General features: G+C 32.8%; 1 protein-coding gene across 1 annotated transcript; it reads right to left on the minus strand.

The window, feature by feature from the left end:
* Window positions 1-1,946: 1,946 nt before the first annotated feature.
* LOC105152504 (lateral signaling target protein 2 homolog) lies at window positions 1,947-19,773 on the minus strand. The gene is made up of 6 exons (XM_011066853.2): window positions 19,381-19,773; window positions 10,917-11,339; window positions 10,357-10,701; window positions 7,773-10,096; window positions 7,132-7,412; window positions 1,947-6,659 (listed from the first exon to the last, which is right to left on the minus strand). Exons 1-6 carry the CDS (start codon window positions 19,417-19,419, stop codon window positions 6,379-6,381), a joined length of 3,693 nt encoding a protein of 1,230 aa, XP_011065155.2. The 5' UTR covers window positions 19,420-19,773; the 3' UTR covers window positions 1,947-6,378.
* Window positions 19,774-21,542: the final 1,769 nt, after the last annotated feature.

The raw sequence follows: 21,542 nt of genomic DNA on the forward strand, positions 1-21,542 counted from the left end.
ACACAACGAGAAAAAAATGTAAAATGTGGTCCATTTCGTGGTACAATAAAATAGTCTTTTTAATTTAATTTATTATAAGCAAAGGTAACGAGCATCTGACTTAAACGATGTCATAAAACGAAATGTCAAGCAGAAAAGCATTATCGAGAACGGAAAACGGAAAAATAGGAGGAAAAGGATAGAAGATGTTAGAAAGGAGAAAGAGAATGTATTGGGTCATCTAAAAAGTATCCGCGGTTTTTTGTCACTAGATTTGTGTTGATGGTCATATATCTAGTGACAAAGTACCGCGGATACTTTTTAGATGACCCAATATAATGTCAGAATACAAATCCGGCAAAGACTCCGTGTCATTTTGTCTATTAATCCCATGCTTCTGTTTTTTAATATGGACCATTTCAGATATCAACCTTTTGTTGTATGAAGGCTCTATATCTAATATTTCCACTTTATCCCATTTAAAGTTATGATTCTCCTCCATACGATGGTTGGAAATCACTGATGGAGATTTTGAACTTATATTGATATCAGAAACATGTTCATGCAATCTGGTCTTTAATTGTCTTTTAGTTTAGCCAACGTAACTGCCATCACAATCCTCTAAGATATTCTGTAGACCACATTTTAATTCTGAACGTGTTCTAAATCATCCTTTCCTCTCCTTATGAAACTTCTTAATGTGTTAGAAATAGCTAATTTACAATTAAACATATTAACAATAGGTATAAATCTTTCGGATATTGAATTAACATATGGAATCGTAAAAAATTTCTTCTCAGTATCATCCTTATTCTTATTCAAATTATTACTGTTGTGCTTCGAATAATGAACTGCTTAATAAAATTACATCTAACAATGTCATTAATGACATTCCTGTCCAAAAAGAAGGGGAATATAAGAAGGAGAAAATAAAGTAGAGAGAAGAGAAAGTAGGGAGAGAAAAAGATAAATAAAGGAAGGAAAGTAAATTAAAAAGGAGAGATTGGAGATAATCTGTGAGTAGGTTTCAGGTAAAGATTCAGTATCATTTTGTTTATTAAGACCCTGTTTCTGTTTTTTAATATGATAACTGATCATCGAATTAATTGTAATCATAATTTTAAATGGAACGATGTGAGAATTCTAGACTGCGAATCTTCTTATAATAAGAGATTGGTGTCTGAAATGATTCATATTAAAAAACAGAAACTGTGTATTCCACAATACATGATTTCTGATAGGTTGATATTCTTATTATCTGTTCCTTTTATTGTGCGGAGCTCCTAAGAAAGGAATACTCGAAAGTGATTAATCAATTTTGACAGATTACGGCATACGAATGGTGGAAAGGATAACATGATGTTGGATAGTGTTTCTTTTTAAATTTCTGCCCTCTCCGTCTATAGACTGTTCATAAGGAGGAAGCTACGAACTATGAAACGTGCTAAACATGGGACAGTATTTATAGTCCGTTTTTATTTTAAAACTGTCTTAAATAATGTCTTAAGATGTTAATACAGCCCTCGGATTGACTTATGACATCTTAAGACTATACTTAAGTGCAAGAATTCGACTATGAATATCGGCTTGTTTCGCGTTGTGAAAGTGGTATACTGAAATCTTTCCTTGTACAAGAATATATACAAATATATATAGATATATTGATTCTTTTTCTGCATTTTTTATTTATATCAAACTATATTTCAAATTATATTCAGTAATTAAAAAGAATTATTTTTAATAATAGTTGCGCGCGCGCGTAAACACATTGTACTACACATTGCTACGACATTACAACACAATCGTGCTGAAGGCAGACATTTTTATGATGCTATAATATTGCAACAATGTTTCAAATACAATCGTTGCGCAATCTATTTACAATATTTACAACAATGCAATGAGATATATATGTCAATCATTTTGGAATCTTTCTGCTGTATATTTAAAGTAATAAGGGGCTGAAATATTTTAATTAACAAACTTTATTTATATTCGTGTTTGAATACATCCATTACCGAAACCACAGTGCATTCAAATATTAAAGAGACGCTTCGTCTCATGATGTAATATTGCAAACAGTTGTTATTTGCACGTACATATACATACACACATGCCCATATACTCATAACATACGCATATACATATCCATCTATAATTGCATTCTACAAGTGTTTTTCCGCCAAAATCATGAACACGTGACATAACACACATCGTTAGCCTTCCGATATGAATTGCAAGTGAATTCGGTGTCAAATACTATCGTCAATTAATAATGTTTTATCATTGATTACCGATTATTCCGGCAAATCGATCATGCGCCTGTCGAATCCATCATCAAACATCAAACGCGCTAAGAATACGTTTCTATGCGTACACTTAGGCAAATAATACAAAAATAATTCAGAGGGGTACATTTTGTCGCTTTGCGTTGGAAATTTTTTAATTAACTGGCAAATCGTAAACCCCTCAATATATCGAGTGGATCAAAATCACTTCGTCGAAAGAGAACTGACATAATAATCAGTAATCGATTGTTAAGGTAGTTTATGTTAAATAAATCTTAATTATCTTTTGTAGTATTAATTCTGTCAGCATCAACCAATCTCATCAATATTATATATTTCAAATATATATTATTTTTCATTTTTATTTTGCATAAATATAAAGCTTTTCTTTATTTGAATTTATTCGTGACATCGTGTTTTTTGATCCACCTTATATCTTTCATTTTATCTCTTCAATTTTTTACAATCTATTTTCCATTTTCTATTTTTTTCGTTTCATATTCACAGGCTAGTCTGCGATCACTGAACTATAATAATACTGAAACTCTCTTTCCAGTCCTTTTAATATAAGCCTTGCACGAAATGTTTACATCCAGAACGTGAGAGAGAGAGAAAGAGGAGAGGGGGGGGGGGAGAAGAAGAAAGGAAGAGAGAATTGGAAAGAAAATTTATTTCTTTTCTTTTCTATTTATAGTTGTCTCGAATTGGGACACAGTTGTGCTTCAATTTATCTTTAGTTCTTTTTTTATATAATCAATCTTTTATACATCAATAATATGCATAATGAAGAAAAGGTTGGGATTGAATCCTATTAAGTACGTGTCCTTTACGGAATATTATGCCATTTCAATTCTTTGCTTTCACAAGAATATAAGTTCTATTTTTCTCTTCCATTTCTATTAAATCTTTTGAAAGAAAAAAGAAACAGATATAACTGGTGAAAATTTTTCTCAGAATTCTTTATATAATTTTTTAAAATTTCTATATGGCTTTATAGCTTTTTAAAAAAATTCTTAGATTTTTTTAAATATGATTTGGAACACTTTCAGAGATGCTAAGTCTACATCTTTTCTAGCATTCTTCATATATATGTGAATTCTTAAATATTTTTAAGAATTTCTCATTCTATAATTTTCAAATAAAATTTATAAAATTTGAAGAAGATATTTTTAAGATATTTTTTTCAAAAAAATTTTAAAATTTTTATAAATTTGAAATATAAAAAATTTTTGATAATGTAAGCTGAGAAATTTTTTCAGGAATATTTTTTCAAATGAATTATCTTTTCTATCCCTCTCAGATCTTTTTTTAAGTGCATCGGAGCGTTCCAATATTAATATAGTTTGATACCTGTGATAATTTAGGCACAGGGGAAAACCTGATTATCAAAATGATTCACACGTATATAAGGAGATGAGATGCTTAGCAGGGTTCGCGCTTAATTGCTAGACTTTTTTAGCCAGAGACTTTTTGTCGCGTTCAAAATTGAAAGCACGATTCTAGCAAGGCATCGATTATGTGTAAAAAATAATTCTTCGTCTAAACATCTGTAATCTAAAAGTATACTCCCTACTCGATGTGCTCCTTATAGAAATAAGTTCTTTTTTGTTTCTCCCTCTTATTAACTTTTCACAAGCATTTTCGCTGTTCCGTAGACATTATACAATTTTTTATTAAAAAGTCCTGTAGTTTATATACGCACATACACGCGATTATAATATACAACAATTTCCAAATCCGACCGCGCTGAATGATATCGCTATTCGTTATTTTAGAGAACATTATTACATGCTACGTCCATATGAAAATCGATAATTATAATTATGTATCTAAATGTCAGATTAATTGATATAAGTCGCTTTCAATTAATGTCCTTGTTTTATGTGATGTTAAACGCGGTAAATGGATTCACCATTCAATTTATACAACCATTTATACATAATCTTATTCTTAATTCTTTGTTTTTTTGTTGATTCACATGTTTACAATTTTATCATGTTTTAAAATTAAATATTGTGCCAGAAAATTGACTGTTAAATTATTTTGAATTTACGTTGATTTTTTTATTTTGACGTGACAATGAATTAAAATTTATTTTAAAAAATTTGTTGAAAAAATCTGTTGATGCAATTAATTATTAATGATCTTTTTATACTTGCAAAAACTGACATTTCTCAAATTGGTAATGATATAAATCTGTTTGAAATTTTTAATTGCGACACGCGTGCGCACACACACACACACACACACACACAGAGCATGCACATACACACAAATACAAATTCATGAAATGTTAATAAATGAAAGATCTGTACATTCAACCAGTCTTTTTATCAATCGTGGGATGCACGTATCATAGTAGTCGTCTGTTACAAATACAGCTTATAGTCCTCAGACTTTTGACGTAACACAATGTTTTATACTTTTACAATAATGGGAAGTATCTTGTATACGAGCTTTCCAGTAGGAACCAAATTTATGCGAGATATAAGAAAGAGGAAACTTATTGTCGTAAATTTGGCACAGGAGCTAGTGGTGTGTGCTAATGCACCTGTGTATATTCTCCAAAACACTTCAGCGGGCAGTAGACGCTTAGAAATTCTATCGGTAATAAGTTACGATGTGATTCAACTACTAAATGCGAAATTTTCATTCTGTTCTTTCTTATCGTTATTCGTTTAAACGTGCATACGTATTCCCACACACATTTATACATTATACATTACGCAGTTATATGTACACTATACATATATAATTTGACGCTTCGAAAGTGATGTATAAGTCTTACATTTCCATTAGGAAACTTGCTTTCCATGGAATGGAATAATCAATTGTCGATTGTCAACCCAAGCCTAATCGGAAACACGTAAATCTTGAATAGAATTTTTCGATTATTGTAACGAGAAATCTAGATATTCTGAAAGTAAAGAATTTTCATATTAAGACAACAGCGATGTAACAACGCTCATTACTTATGTATTGAAATTTTAGAATTAATATTTCATCTAAGTTCGAATGTTTTTAAATACGTATGTGCTCCATGTTTTCTTTAATAATTCTAAATAATATTTATTTATGTCATATAATTTATGACCATGTATCAAGAATATTATTTACACTTGTAATTGCTATAAATATATCGATAACTTAATGGTGTATTCATATTAGTCATATTTTTTTTATTTTAGAATACAGAACGCGGGAAAGATTTTTTTTATCACACACATGAGAAATAAATCACCAGTTTATAATAACCTTCTGGATAGTGATAAATTAAAAAATTAATAGTAATTATAATTTAATCAATATATAAGAATTAAAATTCATAGAGAATAATAAAAAAATGACAATAATAATGTAAGAATAATAATATACAAAAGAGCTTGAAAATGATTTTCTATACAATTGCTTAAACAAAGATGTTTAAGAATTTTCTTAAATGAATAATGAAATGAATATACAATACAAAAAATCTTACACCATATACCCAAATCAAATTACATACAAATTACCACACTATTACAAATTAAATTAACGCTTTCTTAAGAAATATTTAATCATGATGTGTAAAAATATTATTAACGCTTATATATTTAATTTTTATAGATTAAGTGCACATAAGTATATAAATAATGCACAGAAGCAATTTAGTGACAACGATTTTCCTCCAATTCTTCTGTTCGTTATTATACAAACACTCTCTCTGTAGTTTCTCTTTTTACAAATTTTACAAATTATGTAGAATTGGATAAATCAATGTCACTTTTTTAATATATATTCAATGTACTTTTATATCATTAAAGAAATAAAAAAGGTAAAGATGAGTATATAAATACTCGAATAGTTCAAAAATTTATTTTAATTTCCTAATTTGAATAATGTTTCGATTAACGGAGCAGTGATTGATTAAACTAAACTTTTTAACACCGGACAATTGTATCACATAATTACATGTTCTACGAGATTTAAGATTTGTTTTTATAGAATACAGGAATATTTACTTATTTTATCACAAAAATTATGCTTGCCAAATCTGCACGAGTGTCTTGTATATTAAAAAGGAAGTGTAAGGAATTAAAATAATTGGATTTACAAGCCATTTCAGAAATATTCATCTGGTAGGCGAGACTTGAGAGACCGTAAAAGGCGTCACTTGATACAGGAAACACCTGTTGCACACCCTCACAGGTTTTGTATGCCCGAAATGAGGCAGTGGAACGTTGTTGCTGCTGCAACGACCACAGAACACTTTACCACAATTTCGGCAATGGTGTCTACGTCGCACAACTGTGAATCCCGCTTGACAGGCCATACACCTTGGTGCATCATTGTCCGGTACCCAGGCAGGCGCTCTTTCGACGCATTCCTCCCCTCTCTCAGTGACAGGAGAAGCTATAGAAATAAAAAAGTGATTATATGTAATATAACTTTTTTATATTATATTATTTAACTGTATATCAAATAATATCTAAATGTTTATTTCTTGGGAAAAACTTTAAGTTTTTGGATATATAATAATTCTGTCCATAAGACTAATTTTTGTTCAGAAATTAAAGAAGAAATTACATATTTCACATCAAATTGAAACTAAAACATTAAAATTATTTGTATTCTTATCTGTAAAAATTATCTTACAATGATTATTTTTTACAGTTACAAATTTATTATTTATATTTATTATTTATATTTTATTATATTATTTATGATTTAGATTTAGATTTTTCAGACTAAAATTTCAAGTTAAATATTTAATAAAATTTCAATATATGTTTCATATACAAAGATCAATTTTTATATTCAGATACTAATGGGCAAACATATATTTGTTAAATAAAATTCATGAATGAAGATGTCAACATCATACTTCGATCGTGTATCAAAGTGGTTTCCTCTACATCTTCGTATTCTGGTAACGACTCTTGCCGCTCATGAATACTCTCTGTTTCCGCCGTATCTATTGGTGCATTTGCTGTGGAAGATACATTTTGTTCTTTTGATTCTTCGGTGTCTTCTATTGCCTGACTGCTATTCATAAGAAAAACACACTTTAAAATGTTCCGCAAATCCGATGCGAAATTTGTTTGTAATTGGTCTGCCACACCTGCTATGCAAACGAAAAGACGATGGACAAGATCTTCTGAGGATCTGAAAATGTAATAATAATAATAGTATTTTATTTTATTTTGGAAGAGTTATATAAATATATCTTATATTAAAACATTTAAAAAAATGCATTAATAAAGAAAAAAAGATAAAAAATAGAAATATGTAAATATAAAGAAATACACAAAGCTTATAAATAAAATAAAAATATATTTAAAAAGATATAAAGACTGAATATTAAACGTTTGTAAAATAATCAATTATCAAGATTGGTAAATTATTTTAAGTTTTAATTTATGTAACAAATATTAATGTCTTTTAAAGACGCCAATAGACTGATTCAACGCATAATTACGCTATCATTTACACAACGACATGAATAAAGTAACAATATCCTCTTACCGAAACTTGGCTCTTATTTGATTTCTATTTGCGATCTCAGCGGCTTGCATCGCCAATGCAATCTCTTCATCGTCCTGACAATCGCTATGAAACTCGCTGGTTTCCGAACTCGAATCGCAGCAGCTTGAATAACTGGAACTTGATGCTACATCAGGTTTGTAGTTCAAAGATTGATGGGAATTTAAACACGATACGCTGGACACTGTCGATGCGTTGACTAATCTCATCGCATGCGCAGATCTGTGCGTGTTATTATCTTTTGTACCTTGATATTCGTGACAAATTATACTCTGCGGAGTAGTTGAAATCTCTGACACTAAGCCGCTCTTATCTGTCCTTGGGCCCAATCCGTCATTCATTAGATTACTGCCGCTTCCAGATTTTCTTTTGTTATGTTCTAAGCGCGCATATTTATCTCGTTCATATCTTTCCTTCTTCTCGGCATCCCTTTTCTTTATTCTAGCGATTTGCTCGGATTTGGATCTTCTGTGATCCAACAACTTTCTGCTCTGTGGCGACGAATGTCTGTTCATACAATGCGTACCGAGATTGCAGCAGCATTGTCCGCGCGACTCGAAGTGTTGAAGTCGCGGGCTTATGTGAGGACTGCGACTGCTAAAATTTGGCATCTGTCTAGTACTTTGAAGATGCAAACTAGCGCCGAAGTTGGTTAATCTAGCATTCAAACATCGATCCGTGGAATTCGATCTGGAGCTTTCGGTACTTGTGGCCGCCCGCATAATCTGTAGATTATGTCTCTTCTCTCCTGATCTACTGTGAGCTTTGTGCGTGTTTCGCTCCAATTTATGCTGGTGTCGCCGCCGTTGCTTTTCTTCTCTCGTTCTTCTCGTCTTGTCCTGCGTGTACCTTTCGATTTTACTGTCGATTTTCTCAATACTTCGAGAAGTGGACGGGCAATTCTCACATTTTAAGTCACCCCAGAATTCCTTCCTGGAACTCGATGAGTCTATATTCAAATTGAGATTTTCCCAATTCTCAGAATAGTTTATCTGAAAGGTGGATTGATTGGAATCACAGAGAGTCAATTGACCGTTACCATATGCAACGCCAATAAATTCCTCGTTAGTGCCATTGAAGTTTGACGATATTCGTGGAATGTTTTTGCCGACAGATTCCCTGTCTCCATTTGATTGTAAATCAGACAAATTAATCGAATGATCCAAAGTAGGCGTTTTGTTAGTGCTTTTCGTGCCGCAGACACACGAGTTCTCCGAAATAGTAGGATTCTGTTTCTTTGGTGAATTCATATTGGAGCAAGAATAACTGGTATTCTCCTGCGTATCTTCTTCGTCCGATACATCACAACCCTCCTGCTGAATCTCGTTAGCAAAAGTCTTTTTTTCTTCTGGACTTTTGTCATACAAACTGGTGTTCTCGGATGATATTACCGTACATATGCCAGAATCTGTTTGTTCCGAAATCTCATTTGAGCATTCATTAGAGTCCAATAGAAGATTTGAGAGCGTTTTATTCGCTTCCGATATAAGTCTCTTGGAGTCTTGCTCGGAGAAAGTATTCTCGGATATATGCGCGGACTCAGTGTCTATGGTATTTTCGCGAGTAACTTGATTAAGCAAATATTGCGTCTGTGGGATTTCTATGTTGTCCGAGCATTCTTCGAACATTTTAGTCAAGTCGGGAGTAATAAAGTTTTCTTCTTCCTGAATATCATTGATGGTATTTGAAGCACTGGTTCCTGCTACATCATCTAATATCGTAACGTCATTCTGTACTATCAAAGTGGGTTCACTAACATCGTTCCCATTATTAGAAATTAAATCACAGTCACGAAGAATTTGTTCAATATAATGTGAAGTATCAGATAGTTCCCATTCGTACTGCATTTGCTCACCAACACTTTCCTCGTTACTTTGTTGCATCTTTTCGGCGCTTTCACGTATTACGTTACTATTACACCCATCCGAGGATATATCTTCCTGCTCGGTTTCCACTTTTTTTTTCTTTTTACGTCCACTTCTATTTTGCTCACGCTTTTTACCCGATAACTGATCGCCTCTACTTTCGTCTAACGATTGAACCGCATCACTCGCTATCTCGTCCATGTTGTTGCCAGTATTTCTCGTCACGGTGTAGAAATCAACGATAAATTCTTTGCAGTTCGGATAACCAGTATAAAAATTATGAACGTATTCTTCCAAGTCCGGTATGTCCTGACATGTTGATTTCGTCGACTGTGTAATCGAGCCTGACGGCTCCTCGTTCGAACATAATAACTTCTCCAGCATATATAATTCCCGGTTATTTAATGTCCATAATAGTTCCCTTATCTTGAGAAGAAGAGTCTGAAAATTGTTATGCTTGTGAGTATCAAGTAAAAAGGAGGCATTTAGATACTAAATGTAAAGATAAATACTACAAATAATCTGTAGATAGATAGAAAGACTATAAAGGCTAAATGTAAAAATAAATGAATATTGATCATTGTTATAAATTGAAAAAACTAAGAGTTCACCTTTCTATGTGCATATTAGGCACATGCAGGATTTTAAATAAATTCGAGAGAGATTACAATCAGCAATAAATGTTCAAGTCAATTCCTTACTCTAAATGGCCTAAACATCTCGCTTATAGTGTCAGGCGAATTGAGGCACAACGGTCCCCCAGGGGGTGCCAGAAGTCCTGAGACAATAGCCAGGCGAGGAATAGTGAACATTAAAGCTGGCTCATAGTTATCTACATCCGCTTGGTCCAATAATCCGCGTTCAAGCGCTCGTTGTAAAGTCTCTGAAAATAATACGCATACGAGTTCCTGTTGCTCGTACTCCTTTGTCGACTTCACCGGTACCATAGCGCCAACATAACATAGCTCAAAATCGGCAAACAGTCGATCAAAGATCTTCAACGACTCAATGAGCTTCTCCAGCGATGGTTCGAGAGGATTTTGCGCCTGGAAAAATTAATACTATTAATGCATCTGATTACTCGTCAAATTGCAAATTTATACAAACTAATAGATAAAAGAATTGAAGGATGATAATTATCTTCTTTCCAAAATTTGGATTTTAGAGAATATCTTTCATTTATTCCGCACTGTATAAGAATATTAAAATTGCAATGATAATTCGTATTTCGAATGATGAATTTTACTGATATGTCTAATACCTTCAAATTCATGTGGCCCTTAAGCGCATGCTCTCTCAATAAGTTTCTGACAATCTCCAGCGACTTAGTGAGAGCTTTCGCTAACGGCCTCATGGCCGAACTCTCGGCCTCCCGATTCATGATCGAAGAACCGGCCGCCAGACATTCCGCGCCGAACCAGAGCTGTCCTGCCAAATTTTCCTGCATCACGTCATCAGGGAATTTTACCCGAAAATCCCGATTGGCGCGGCTCTCGGGGATCAAATCGTCCATTATTTGATTACAGATTGTCAGGACTTTATCTTGACAGTGTCGCAACTGGTTCATCAGCGTCGTGCATCTCTCCGGCTCTTGTCGACCATCGAAGGAGTCCAATTCGCAGGCAACTGCGTTCAGAGACTCATCGGCATAAAAAAACTGAGCCAGTAGACTTGTGTCATCCCTCTGTATGAACAAAATAAAGAGAATTGATTAGAAAAGTCAATTAAAAAAAATTAAGTGCGTCGATATTCAAAGAAATATCTAAATTAATTAAGAAATATCTGAATCATATTTTCTTCGGAGTAAAAATACAAGATTTTCTATCCGTATATTTGTAAGGAATTAATCTGTTTACAGATATGCGTTTGAGGTATCTGTAAATAGTAAACTAATAAGCCACATGTGTGTGTATGTGTGTGTGTGTGTGTGTGTGTGTGTGTGTGTGTGTGTGTGTGTGTGTGTGTGTGTGAACAATGACACATCTAATTGTGCCTACGTCATAATGAAAGGGTCACCCACGTCACGATTAAAGGACGCAGCGGTAAAATTTTCTATATTATTCTCGTTGAATGAATTTGTACTACCCATTTGACGTCGGATATAGATATAGGGTGTAAAGGGTAAAATCGATTTAGGTTCAGTTCCACAACTCGCGGTTAATTCTTAACCGAGATTCAACTTATTTCTCATTTCTTTCCAATTCTAGAATTGAAAAGAGAACTTCGGTTAAGAGTAAACCCTGAGTTGTGGAACTGGTCCTTAATCGTCTGTGAAATTTTATTTAACGAGAATTTTATTTATAATGAAAACAATAATGTCGATCAATAATAATCGACAACCTACGAGAATGTAGCAGAATTATCGCTGTATTATTATAACATAGTATTTCAAAATAATGAATTTAACACTTTGTGATCAATATAGGTCATGCGATGACTGTAAGCTCTAAATCGTGTTCAAATGCTCGACACGTACGTTTCGACGAAAGCGGCGATACAGAATCCCTCATTTTGAAAAAAAGCCGACTTTAAATCCGATTACGATGCGGAATCCGATTCGAAAAATGCGATCAAGGTTTTAATTTATATTGATTAAAACGCGACTGAAGGAAAGAGCAGTTTACGCGTAAAGAGCAGCCGGTACGTATAGAACAAATGATTTATTCAATGAAATATATTTAAAAGTAAGATAAATGGATTGCACGTATAAACTCGTTATGTATGGATCATCGATTGTGCAAAGTTCAAACATTTAGTTTTGCCTTCGCTTAGATAAGAATGTTATGAAAAATACATTTATAATAATAAAGAGTCATATTTATACAATAGAATGGCATTAAATTTCTTTTTTTAATTAAATTTTGTGATTATTCCCGCAGAAATAGAAAAATAATCTTACTTAAAATAGTGAGGTCATGAAAGAAGAAATTATCCCCTTATAATTCCCACTTATAATAATACTATTAATGTATGCTGTTCAATAACGTGCTAATAATATGCTTTAGGTGCACATATATTCATGACGATGCAACGTTTGTCACGATACGGATGTACTTGTTATTGAATCATGTCTGAAAATGACTCAGGAATCATGCTTATGCACGTAACGTGACAAATAAATCGATTAATCCCTCATATCGATATCATAAAACTAGGACAATGTTGCATTGCAATTTGCGTAAGAAGAAACAAATTTTATTCGCTCAGCAAGAGAGAACATTTGTTCTTTTTATTACTGCAAACTGCACAATCACATTAATCGTTCTGCTTTCGAGATATGTTCGAAACAAAAATGTTTCTAATTCTCTTTAAAAAATTTTATATGTGAAAAAGAAGCACGTGGGTCTCTCTCTATTGTTCTAAAACAAAAAATAATTTAGTTACAATGATGATTGCAGAGAGAGAGAGAGAGAGAGAGAGAGAAAGTTAAATGTGAGCAAAACTTTTATACTCGATGTCTATTTATACCAATGTAGATTAATTTTCTCGGTTTAATTTCTTTATCTTTTTCTAATTCTTTAAACTAGAAAAAAATAGAAAGTAAATTAAACCAAGATTTTAAAATTAATTTATATTGGAAACATCAATTTACGATGAGAAGGAAAAAATTCAGCGCGATATATAATATTATACATGTTTCGTATCTATAAGTCCATTTTTGTAATCATAGTGTAAAAGATAACATAACCAATTACTCCGATAATTCCGCAGAAAGTTTTTTCGTATTGCATATTACACTCAAGGATATTATCACTGAAAGCGTATTTCAAAATATTCCAAGTTTACGACTATATAATTTTTTTAAAAACCTAGAATTCTACATTTACATCAATGCATGCTTGTGTATTTTTATTTTTGACTAGTACTAAGAAAAAATTCTGATTGAATAAAAATAATAGAATAATAGACGAACTAGAAGATTCTGATCATATCGATTAAAATTCTATTATAGTTTGAGATAATCAGATGTCCAATTACGATGAGAGTTCTATGCGGGAATCTCTAAACGTTTTATCGACTATCAATTATCACTATCATTAACTAGCGACAGCCAATGAATGCCGCGCTTTCTTTCAGGATTGTTCTATCATTGGCTATTGTTAATTAACAATACCGACAATCATCAAGATGTTTAAAGAATCCTACTGATGTCATCAAAATCTTTTGGTTTGTCCATTTTTAACTAGAAATTTTTCTCAAAATTACATATATATATATATACAAATCGTGTTGAGATGGTAATCACAAGGAAATTGCTGCAATGATAGCAACACCAAAAATTCGATATTGTCAAGGTAACGTAAGCGCTATTAAAGGACTTCATTAAACAATATCAGAGAATTCTTGAAGAAAATTTGGAAAATTTGCAAAAATACACAGATTAATTTGAGATACACTCATAGAGAGACATGTACGAACAATCAGCGATTTTATTACGAACATTAACGTTGTTTCTTTTATTTAAAGGATTAAAAAATTCATTTTTGCTTTCAAAAACAGAGGCCGTTCTTTTTTAACCGATTTAAGAAGGAGGTTCTCAATTCGATCTGTATGTTTTAAAATTCATAATGGTTTAAATTGTACACGATAAGTAGCGTTATGCAAAAATACCAGATGATTCATCGATCGTTTAATCGGCTTGTGTCAACACTTGTTTAATTACACTGATGATTAAACGATTATATTATCATACCTCTCTTAAGTCATAGCTCTCCTTGAAATAGTGTTCAACTTGAAAAATAGAACAAGAATAAACAAAAGATAGAAAGATTCAAAATGTTTGTAATCAGTAACATTGTACTGTTGAGATTTACGTCCTAGAGAATTAATTTTGTATCATCTCTATTCGGAAACCACATTTGAGAGCGAATTAAATGTGACCTATTTTACGACTATAATCGCTGTCATCCGACAGAGACAAAGAAAGAGAAAGAGGAACAATTCCAACATACTATTCTTTCTCTTTTTCTCGAGTCCGCTCGTTCTTTCAAAATATCGTTCTGCTTTACAGTTTTGCTGAGCGCACAACAACGACAATTTACTAGAAAGTTGTATATTTCAATGTCGGACGTCGGCAGGTAAATGACGGACTGTCACCCGCAAACTGCAATGATTAACGAATTCAACGTGCGAGGAGTGAATGCATTTTCGCATTACGTACAAGAATCGAGGAAGAATACTTTAAACCGTCGCATCCATCAAGTGAGCGATTGCAATTGTCGAGAAAACACCGATCAATTCTATCGTGCAGCGAATACACTTCGCGTTCGTTTCGCACGGGCGATGTCATCGTATGCGGAAAAAAATACTGGCGTCGCTGTGACTCATCCCGTTGACTCTCTTTTTTTGTCGCCACCCTATATCGTCGCGATCCCTATGCATCTTTATTTTACTCCGTGTCCGTTCTTTTCCCTTTGTCCCTGTCATGCATATATTAATTTCCTTTTACCAAATAAAATAGATCGTATAATTCGTATACAGACAACTATTACTGTAGAAAGTAGTAGCGTTTAAAATGTTTATATTAAAAACATTTTTGTAAAACAGACGTTTAAAAATAAAATATATTTCAATTTTAAACGTTCAAGGCTCGACCGCATCGACGTTACTTTAATTTTAAGCGAGGCATAAAATTCTTCTCCTCTCTGTCTCTCTTTTAACTTCGAAAAAAGAAAGATTTTTAAGTCTCGCTTAAAGTCAAAATAACGTTGGTTGGTACAATCGGACCTTATTTTAAATTCAAATAAGTATATAATGTTTTTGTTTATTAAAAAAAATTAAAAATTCAAATATCTTTCAGTATTTAAGAAACGGAGATAAGAACACAACAGTTTCATATCTTAAAATTAAACACTGCTTTTTTGGATGATTTTATCCATTATCTTTATTATTACATTCTAAAAAATATGGATTTAATACCATGCGGTATCTATAGATATCCAGTTTTCCTTCATTTGGTGACAAATCGACACAAATATATTCTGTCTGTTATTTATAGAAATGTGAAGATCATTTGTGTCGACTTGTGTCACTAAATGGAACACCCTATATAATTCTTATCATATTGGTATTATAATATTCACTAAGAAAAAAACTTTAGTTAAGTTGTTGACTTAACTAAATGTGTTTGGTTCGTAGTGGTTATTTAGTCCAAGTATTTATATATTTAGATTAAATACACATGAGTCATATACACAGCATGTTATTTGTTTGAATTAACAAATATTTGCTTGATACATAGCCTATAATCATTGCATTTAGTTGAATCATAATATTTTTTTTTAAACAACTTTTTTTCTCATCGTATTAATACAAATATGATGTGAATTTATAATCTCTGATATTTATATTATCTGATATTTATCAACATTAATAAATCCTGTGGATTTAAAACTTACGATATTAAATCGATCATCATATTAATGTTAATCCTTCGTAGGCATACTGGATTTTTTTACCCAGGTGAAATTTCATTCTTAAATTTCTTGGCATAAATTTCAATTTTCATTAAATAAAATGTTAACATTTGAGTTAAAAAGAATTATTTGGCAATGTAGCAGAAATGTTGAAAAATAATCTTGATTTTTTTCTAGATTTTTGAAAGCCTATAAGAACATAAAGAAAAAATTAGGCTGGATAAAAAAGATTCAGAATGCCTTTGAAGTAATATAGTGAGAATTATATAGACACCGAATGTGATGTTAAATCCACACCGAGTTTTGAAGTGTACGAAACGTTACAAAGAATGACATTGGATACTCCGTGATTTTTGAAAGCCTATAAGAACATAAAGAAAAAATTAGGCTGGATAAAAAAGATCCAGAATGCCTTTGAAGTAATATAGTGAGAATTATATAGACATCGAATGTGATGTTAAATCCACACCTAGTTTTGAAGTGTACGAAACGTTACAAAGAATGACATTGGATACTCCGTGTATAATTAATGAGAAATCGATGACCCTGGCAGCAACTGAATCTTTCTAGAATAAGACAACGTCGCACGGTCATATCAAACGGTACTTATTTCTTCGATTATTAATAGCGTCGTAAAAACAGTTACTTAATTTACATGTTTTCTTTTCGACAAACCTCTCGTACGAGCTGTATCTTCCATAGAAATTTCTCAGACTTCTAGAGACATTCTTCTCCGCGATATTACAATACTATCTAAGATCCAGTTCCACAATTCACGGTTAACTTCAATTTAATTCTAAGAATTGGAAAGAGATGAGAAATAAAAAAGTTGAACCTTGATTAAAAGTTAACCGTGTGTTGTGAAATTGGACCTAAGCATTTATTTTCATTCACGCGGCTTGGACTTGTGTATATTTCACTTAAACATGTTAATCCTTATTGTCATGATACGAAATATTGAACCGCGTTTGGAAAAAAAAAAGTGTAAAAATAGATAATACACGTGGAATATTTTGCTGCGCGCCAATTGTCAGAAATCGATAATTTCACTTCAGGCGATTAAATACGCGATCTTATCGTATCTCGCGTGATGATATTAAAAAATAAACTTCGTTTTATCCCGATGTGAACATTAATTTACACAACCAAACAACTCTTCTGACTTGTTATCTGCCTTTCTGTTAAAAGAATTTATCATTGGAAAATTTACTATTCTTGTCAACAACAGATATGTTTTGCGCAATATAACATGCGACATTGTGATCTACTGGTTCATTTTAAGCACTTCAGTCTGACAATCAGTACAAAGCGTTTCGCTCCATTTCTATGGTATTCGTAGAAGGCCAATTCCCTCCCCCACCGTCCTTTATTTCTCTCCCCGCATAAATTACTAATTGACTTGTAACACGGCTTGCAGGCGTGCATTACGGTGTTAATAAAGCGTCATTACGCGAAAGCGTAACACTTCCTATATCCTAGAGGATACCTGTTCCCAGTTTAGCACGATACAATTCAGTCGATGAACATAATATAAGATAGAGAATTTTATGGAAATAGGGTTCTCAAAGAGGGTTTTTAATGATTCTTTTTTTAAGAATAAATTGCGTTTCTTTTTAAATACGTTTTTAATGCTTCAAACATGTTTTAAAGTAGTATTATGAAAAAAACGTATATTAAAACCTATTAAAAATATCAATTGAGCAGTTTTAAGCTGCTTGAAACATGTTTAAATATGTTTTTTAGCAACCCTGACATAAAACGAGAAACAATATCGGAGTAGAATATTTTACTTTCGCAATATGTGATATATTCTACGTAACGCATTTCTATCAATGTAGACTTTGTTAACTTTAATCCCTGTTTAATTTGTCCTATTCTAGTTCTAAAAATTAGAACAAGATAAATAGTGAATAAACTGAGATTAAAGTTAATCTACATTCATGGAAATAGACTTGAGAACGAAAAAAAAAGAAGAGTAAATTAAACCGAGATCAAAGTTAATCTTGATAGAAAAACAGACCTGGGAATTAAAATTAGATAACAAATAAATTAAAGTTAATCTACATTGATAGAGATAAATCTGAAATAAAAAGATAAAGAGTAACAAACGTTAACGTTTAATTAATTTTTGTAAATCTATTAAATCCAAATATAAAATATTCGCTACCGATATCTTGCGTTGTGGTATATGCCCTTTTGATTTACCACTTGAATTTTAAACCACTTATTTATATTTATTGTTAAAGAGTAATAAATTAAACCGAGAATATTAATCTACATTAGTTGAAATGTGGACTTGAGAAAATTAAAAAGATAAAGAGTAAATTAAATCGAGATAAAAGTTATAGGTAATCTACTCTGGATGGAAAGATAAAAAGTAAATTAAACCGAGATTATAAAGTTACTCTGTATTGATAGAAATGAGCCTGAGACTTCGTGCGATGTAACACGAGGAGAACGAAATGGAGGGGAAAGGCGGGGAGTAGAAACTACATGCTTGTGCCACATTAATGTGTGACGTTAATGTACGAAGTTATGATTCTCGGAATTCTTTATTTCAATTTGATTGATTAGCATGGCTCAGCATATGGAATCGTCGCAAGGACATGACTCGCCCGAACTTTGTGGCCACAGAAGTGAGATATTTGAAAACCCGATGTACAAATCCAGGATACAAATTGAATAAACTAAGCGAGTGCGTCGACTTTCACTAAGAAAATCGTAGGATATTTGGATGCTTTCCAATATGCCGACGACCGACGATTTCGCGAGAATGACGAATTCATGCTCGCAACGTGCGTGTATTACGCGATGCTGTGCGTCTATATGCAGTACCGTATATACGTATGCATCTCGTATCGTGCGAAATTTTCACGAAACAGGTGGCAACAGCGTTCGGGAAGTCTGTGTCGCGATGAGAATGAGAGAGGGAAAAGAGCGCACGCGTTCGATCGGCACGGCGGGGCGAGAGGCGAAAGAAAGAGAAAATAGAATCTATTCAATGGTAGTAAAAGATGTACTCTTGAAACATGGCACGAATTTAAGAGAAATATACATTAAGAACAAATCAAAGTAACATAGAAATTAAATTGAAACTTAATAAAGCAAATTGAGACAAAGCAGCGAAAGTATGAAATATTTACAGATATGAGAAAGAGAGACAAAAATACACAGCAGAGAGAGAGAGAGAGAGAGAGAGAGAGAAACAGCAAAGATAAAGATAACGAACATAGCGTGTGAAGAGATAACAATAAGAAAATTATAAAGAGTGGTGATCGGAGCAAATCACAAAATACACAATGTATTCACCTTAGGCCTGTAAAACCATTTTCTGATGGACTCCATCATATCGCAACGCGGCTGACGTCATCAGAGTATGCTGACGGAAATCGTCACTGCGCCTGCCGCGATCGAGGCACACGCGATGTCGATGTCGTTATCGATGTTGACATTGACATATCTTCTCCGAAGCTTTAGCCTGGGGACTTGGCCGACGAGTCCAAACACCGTCGAACGACAAATGACGACGGCGATGATGACACTGACGATGACGACGCTGATAACGACGGCGACGACAGTGACAGTGACAACGACGGCGACGACGATGCGATGCGATCCGTGCATATGAGCATCGATGACGATGATGACGATGATGACAACGTCAGCGACTGCAACGGCAACAGCGACGACGTCGACGGCGGCGACGACGGCGACGGCGACGGCGACGGCGACGGCGACGGCGACGGCGACGACGACGACGACGACGACGACGACGACGACGACGGCGACGACGACGACGACGACGACGACGGCGACGACGACGACGGCGACGACGACGGCGACGACGACGGCGACGACGACGGCGACGACGACGGCGACGACGGCGACGACGACGACGACGACGACGGCGACGACGACGACGACGACGACGACGACGGCAGCAACGACAATTTCACGCTTACGATCTGCCTAAATCGTTCACCCACGTAATCGCGTGTCAGCCGAAACGCGCGTTCGTAAAACTAAGGTGACGAGACTGACAAGCGTGAAATACAGCTCGCAAAAAGATTGCTGTCTACTGCGCATGCGTCTAACGCAACAATCATGAAGCGATGAATCGCCACAGTCACGGAGCGTTCAATCTTTGAATTACATAAAAAGGCGGCTAATACAAACTGCACTTTTCTTCTTTCTTTATGAAATTTATTTCGATATGTTAAAATGATAATCTTTATATAAAATTAATTCTCTTTAATGAAAAATAGAATCTATGAAATTTTAGAAAAATAAATCTATGAAGTTTTAAAAATTTTGATATAATACTGAAGAATCATACCAAATTGAAATTATTTCTACTAATTAAAAAATCTACTATAGAGAGACAAACTGTTATTCATGTCAAATTTTAAGATAAGATTCTATTTCAGAAAACATTTATCTAAATTCTAACACAAATTATAGATTATCTAAAATGGATTTTAATTGTGTGTGTGTGTGTGTGTGTGTGTGTGTGTGTGTGTGAGAGAGAGAGTATACTTTAAAATAAAATGTTAATTTTTGTTTAAAAAAATATATCATTTCTTACAAAAAATATTAAACATTTCGAGCCATATTGAATGATTTTTTTATATATTTAACCATCTAAAGAAGAATTATAAGCATATCATTTTGCGATCTGAATAGTTAGAATAAATAATCAAGAAACAATATTACTTAAAATTTGTTTAAAATTTTTATTTTAATAATATCACCGATTAGGTGTTATTTCAAATGTATATAAAAATATATAAAACTGACAATATTACAGAAGTTTATATGATTGTTAAAATTGAAATGATTAAATGATATAATATGTAAGATTTATAATTTGTTATTATTTTCATGTCGTTTCATAGACATGTATGTTGTACATATATTTAGAACACGATAATATTCTTTTTTTGTTTAAAACTGCAATTTGTTGCTTTCATATAAATTTTTTGATAATTGAAAAAAAAATGTATATATTAGGTGTTGGAATTAATTCGTAGCGTTTTACAAGTGATGGGAAGTACTTTCATTAATGTATTTTTTAATGCTCATGTGAAATAAATAACATTCTTTCATTAAAAAACGCTACGAATTAATTCCAACACCTAATAGTTTTTATATTGTAAATACTTATTCTTATTTATGAAACATCTGTATAAGAATAAATCATGAATTTAATATACTGCATAGAGAGCTATAATTATATTCAGATTATATTTATGTCAGCGATTGAAGAATGTATAACAATAATCGATAATATCGATGTTCTTCAATTATCTCCAAGCCCCATTGATAGTTACAATAATTTGTTCAAGGTTGATGGTTATTTTTAATAATATCTTGTTGGTTAACATCTTCTACTTGGAGCATTAATTTAAAATAAACAAAGAAAAAAGATAAAAATCATTGCAAAAAATGCAAAACTCTGATGTCAAATAACA

The sequence above is a fragment of the Acromyrmex echinatior genome, chromosome 4 (assembly GCF_024713525.1).
Source record: "Acromyrmex echinatior isolate Ae372 chromosome 4, ASM2471352v2, whole genome shotgun sequence".
Classification (NCBI taxonomy): domain Eukaryota; kingdom Metazoa; phylum Arthropoda; class Insecta; order Hymenoptera; family Formicidae; genus Acromyrmex; species Acromyrmex echinatior.